This window comes from Sinocyclocheilus anshuiensis, unplaced genomic scaffold (assembly GCF_001515605.1).
Source record: "Sinocyclocheilus anshuiensis isolate Anshui unplaced genomic scaffold, SAMN03320099.WGS_v1.1 scaffold1062, whole genome shotgun sequence".
Classification (NCBI taxonomy): Eukaryota; Metazoa; Chordata; class Actinopteri; order Cypriniformes; family Cyprinidae; genus Sinocyclocheilus; species Sinocyclocheilus anshuiensis.
Window position 1 is genome coordinate 1 of NW_015540895.1, and position 5,134 is coordinate 5,134.

At 35.5% G+C, this 5,134-nt stretch overlaps 1 protein-coding gene across 1 annotated transcript; it reads right to left on the reverse strand.

The window, feature by feature from the left end:
- Positions 1–342: 342 nt before the first annotated feature.
- Positions 343–5,134, reverse strand: LOC107688945 (electron transfer flavoprotein subunit alpha, mitochondrial-like). The gene is made up of 7 exons (XM_016486790.1): positions 5,021–5,134; positions 4,118–4,267; positions 3,965–4,046; positions 3,722–3,804; positions 1,821–1,920; positions 840–950; positions 343–586 (listed from the first exon to the last, which is right to left on the reverse strand). Exons 1-7 carry the CDS (start codon positions 5,057–5,059, stop codon positions 420–422), a joined length of 732 nt encoding a protein of 243 aa, XP_016342276.1. The 5' UTR covers positions 5,060–5,134; the 3' UTR covers positions 343–419.

Below are 5,134 nucleotides of genomic sequence, written 5' to 3' on the forward strand. Positions count from 1 at the left end.
TTTATCGGCGAATCGGTTTTGAAAATGACCGATACCGATAAAAATAAAACTGCTTAATATCGGCCAGGCCGATAATCGGTCGACCCCTAGTTCAGATGCAAAAGGCTCCAAATGCCATCTGAAATTTTCTTCTAAAATTAGCATTTTTCTCAGGCTCCTATATTTATGTTCAGTTATTTCTGAATAAAATCATTGTATAGTAACATTAAAAGCAGCTCAGGCCAGTAAAATATGGAGGTACCTTACTAAAAAGTAGATATTAGTGACTCTTCTGCTTGAAAAATGGTGTAGTGAAGTGAAATAGGTAGGTGAACAGGTTATCATGTTATGTTATTATAGCATGTATTTCAATGTAGCTGAAACGCTGTACTTTTCTTCAGCATTTGGGAGTTAACTATGCATTCTATAACATGCATTAGTTAATATTCTGACACTTTCCTGTAATATCCAATGGATGATTGTGGTTCTAGTGCGAGGTTCTTACCTCCAGACACCACGACTTTAGCACTGGTGAGTTCTGGACGGTCACTCTTGGTTAGAGTTTGTTCCAGCCACTCAGAGACTCCAACAGGGGCAGACGGAGAGACTGCAAACGCAACAACATCTCGTGAGGAGACGTCCAAATAAACAGGCCGAGTTGTTCCGAAATGCCCTTTACGATCCCTTTAAAGCCAACGTTTAAACAAACTAGCCCATCAAAACCTCGCAGCGGAGTGGAAGATTATATACAAGACTAAATACTATAAACCTTTGTGTGTGGTATCAAAGTCAGCGTGACCTTAAAGCAAAACATGAACAAACAGCAGTGTTTAACTTTATCAAACGAAACGACTCGGTACCTTCCTCTGAAGATGCGCCGCCTCCATCCACAGCCGCAGGTTCAAAGGAAGTGCCTCTAACGGTGAACACCTTGACGCTTTCATTGCACTTGACTGTGCTGAGGGCATTTCCTGTGAACGAAAAAACGTAAACTAGGTGTTAGAAATGACAAGAAATATTGTTAATAATAGCAAAATACATAGTATAATACAATATACTAAAATTAAAAATAAAATTCAATATATAAAATAAAAAATGTAATTTAAAAAATAAAACAAGATATTTAAGATCAACTTTTCATATTTACTGGTGGACTCAATATAAAAAAAGCTTGATTATTTTTTGTTAAAAAGAGCTTAGATTCTCACTTTATAATAGCTTGTATTAAGGTCATTAATGCACATTACTACACTGCACAATGAAAAACATATCATCATAAAATGTCCATTCAAATACTTTTAAGATAATTTAAGAAACCGTATTATAAATCATATGCACAGAACCTTTCGTGGATCCCCCGGTTGAAAACCTTGGACATAAATGATCACAAGTGGCAAACCACCACTTTTCATTTGATGTTTCGCATGAAAAACGTTTATATCGGATTTAAAATAACATTTAAATAAAAAAATCTCGTAAATAATTTTTTTTTTTTTTTTACACAAGTGCTTTGTGCTTGCCAAAGATAAAGTGGATGGAGTAATTAGGAAGTATTTATGGCAGTAGATTTTATGGATGAGAAACGATGAACAGAAAAATAATGCATGCAAAGTGGGACAAAAAGGCTCCAGGGTCCCCCTTAGATTTAAAAATGAAAATATACGATTTGTTTCAAGTCAGCGTGAGTTATCGCGTGTCTCTGTGCACAATGGCCAGACTCCTAAATCACAACCTGTGTGCTGAACAACGAAAAGGATATGGAACAAATTAGGAAGGTTATTTGAAAGCAAACAGGTTTAAAGCAAGCGTTTCATTGAGATGTGCTACTTGCGCATGTTTACCGGCGTAAATGGTCCTCACAAAGGTGTCTGGAGATTTGATCTCAATGACATCTGAAATGGGAGCCACATCCAACTTGGCAGCCACTCTTGGAAGGAGATTCTACAAATAAAGACGCACACACACAACCTTATTAAAAGACAAGACGGATGTATCTGAAGCTCGTGGATAAGTTCGAGCCATTGAAACATGTCCATTCTTATCTGCAGATGTGGTCAAATTTGATTAGTTTGGAAATAGTATTATTTCGGCAGGCATTGATCAAAAGCCAGTTTCACCGCATGCCTGAAAACTTTGGCCATCCTGCATCGCAGACGGAATAAATATCGTTGAGTCTGAAAAAGAGCTCGAAGTTATGTCTGGAGGTGAAAAATATTGCATAGTGGTAATTCAAGTGTTTTATATAGTGACATAATGAAACCAAATCCACCACTTAAGAATCCATCAAATAAAATATGTTTAGCCAGTGAGGAAATTGAGACTAATACATCTCTTTGGTCTGGGGTTAGGCTACATAAGATACTGTTTAATATATTACAATTCAATTTAAATACCATTAGATCTGCTGCCTGACAGTTTGGCTGTGGAATGACAAATAACCGTGCATATAATAGAGCCGCACTTACTGAGGACGGACTTCTCCCACTATTCCAAAAGTAAGAAGCCTGATAGGGGCTCGGAAGTATGAGAGTTTCTAATCCATTTGTGCTTTTCGCTTTGGGGAAATAATCAAATAACTTCTGAATGAGAACAACTACAAAATCCTGCATTAGGCAAAGCAGAGCTACACTAATCACTGATGCAAACACGTGGAAAATAAAAAAAGGATCAAGGAAAAATGTATGTAAATTTGACACGACCACAAAAAAAAGAGACTCTCAGCAAATAAAAAAAAAATAAAAAATACCAACAAGGCAAATAAGTATGTCAAATACCGATCAAGGCAAAAAGTGAGAAGGTTTTACCATTTGTACAAAGTTCATCATTGAATAAAAATAACATTTTAATCAAATAAAGGCAGGCATTTTCTTCAATGACAAATGTTTGTCATCAAATAAAAAGCTCAAGGCAAAAATGTCATGTCAAATTCATACAATCTGATAAAAGTTCACCATCAAATAAAACAAAATCAAGGCAAACGTAAGTCAGTTTAGTTTGATCTGATAAAAGTATGTCTGTCATTAAATAAATAAAAAATGATCAAGGCAGAATATGAGTCAGTTTTGTTCAATGGGATAAAAGTTTGTCATCAAATAAAAAAAAAAAAAGCAACAATATGCCAAATATGTCAAAGAAAAAAAACATTAAGGCAAAGTATGTCAAATGTTTCCATTTGTCCAAAGAAACAAAACCCATCAAAGTAAAAAAAAAAAATTGTTCAATCTGATAAAACTTCATTTTTACAACTGTACAACGTTTTTAATCAAAACAAAAGCTTGTCAAATTTATCAAAGAAAAAAAAAAAAAAAACATTAATTATGTTCAATCTGATAAAAGCTTGTCATCATGTAAAAAAAAAAACAAGGCAAAAATGTACATTTTGTTAAAAGTGATAAAAGTTTGTCATACAAAAATCTAAATATAAGTCATAACACTTGATAAATGTTTGAAATTAAATTAAAATGAAAATAAAGCCAAAAAGAATAATCCAGTTTGTTCAATCTGATAAAAGTTTGTCAATAAAATAAAAAAGTGACCACATTGCTGTTTTTACCATGGTGTGCAAAAGACACAGGATGTGTCCCAGGATAACAAAAGAAAAAAAACAAAGCAAAAACAAAAATACGATAGAAGATTTTTTTTTTTAAATAACATACGATAAAAGAAATCTAAAATCTTTTCTGGTAAAATCTTGCTCAATAATAAAGACGACAATATGTCACCCTTTCAGCCTTGGGTTTACCTTTCCGAAAGCAGACGCACCCGCACAGAAGTGTGTGAAGCTGAACTGTTTCTGGGTTGCCAAGATGAGAGGCGTCAGCTCCTCTGTGAAAGAAAAATTTTTCATTTAAATCACTCAATACCTCCTTCCCTCACCTGTCAGACGCTTTATGCAAAGTTACTTCTGTAAATCTTCCATAAAGAACAGTACAACAATCAAATACTTTCCACATTTATGAACAAAACCACATTAAGTTGGGTTTACCTGGCAATAAACCTTTGTAGGCTTCATGCTGGGCTACCAGAACTTTCTTCACCCCTTGAACTTTGGACAACTGCTCCGCAACCTGTCCAGAAACCCATAATCATACCCTTGAAATCACTCTTTTAAACTTCAATGTGCATGAACAGATAATACCTTTGCACAGTTTGTTCCAGCAACCAAACAGGACACATCACTGCCGAGTTTCGTAGCAGCAGTGATGGCGTTCAGGGTGATGGGGGTCAGTGTCTCATTATTGTGCTCGGCAACTACCAGAGTACTCTGAAACCTCTGAATCAGACCAGCCTGGAAAGAAAAAACAGGTTTGGTTAACTACCGAATCTGATACAGTAAGATATAAATATCTGGCAGGGACTTTCACCCAAATAACTGATATAAGGGAGACTATTTAATGCAGTGCAGCCAGACGTTGTTCTGTAGCCCACAGAGGTCATCAGAAATCTGAGACATAACAGAGATATGATACTACTTTGGGGTCTGACAATGTAGGTCACATTTTAAATGCATTGTAGGTCAAACAGTTACTTAAGGACAGTGAAGAGGTTTCATAATGCACTGTTTACATATTGCATAACCCTGACAGATAGTTGTTAGCCAGCTCTGTTTATTAACTAATCATATACCAGTGCCTAAAAGTGTTATGAACAATATGTCATGTTCACTCAATATTGAAATATTGTTCAAAAGGTCAATATTTCTGTTCAGAACTATAAAAAGCTATGAGAATACATGATTCTTAACGTTTAGACGCCTAGTTAGCATACTATATAACCATTAAAAATAGGTTAGCAAAGTAACCAAACATTTGACATTGCGTTTTAATGATCACATTTCAAAAACACAATAAAACAAGATGGAAAGGAACAGCAGTTTAGTAACATATTGCACAACATCTGCAGAACTGAATGAGCGAGTTAGCCAGCATGCTAAGCTATTCATTCAAGTATATTTCGGTCTAGAAAGGGTAGAGAGAACGAGTGACAACTTTAAAAGAAAGTGCGCAGTGGTTAATGCATCGTTTCGACGGATTTGTCTTACCAACTGCCTGAGATGTGTCTTGTTTATTGCTTTGAGCATGATTGCAGCAGCACACTGTCAAAAACCACTCTAGTAACAGGGGATAGAGGTCGAGTTGAGTTCTCGCGAGATCAT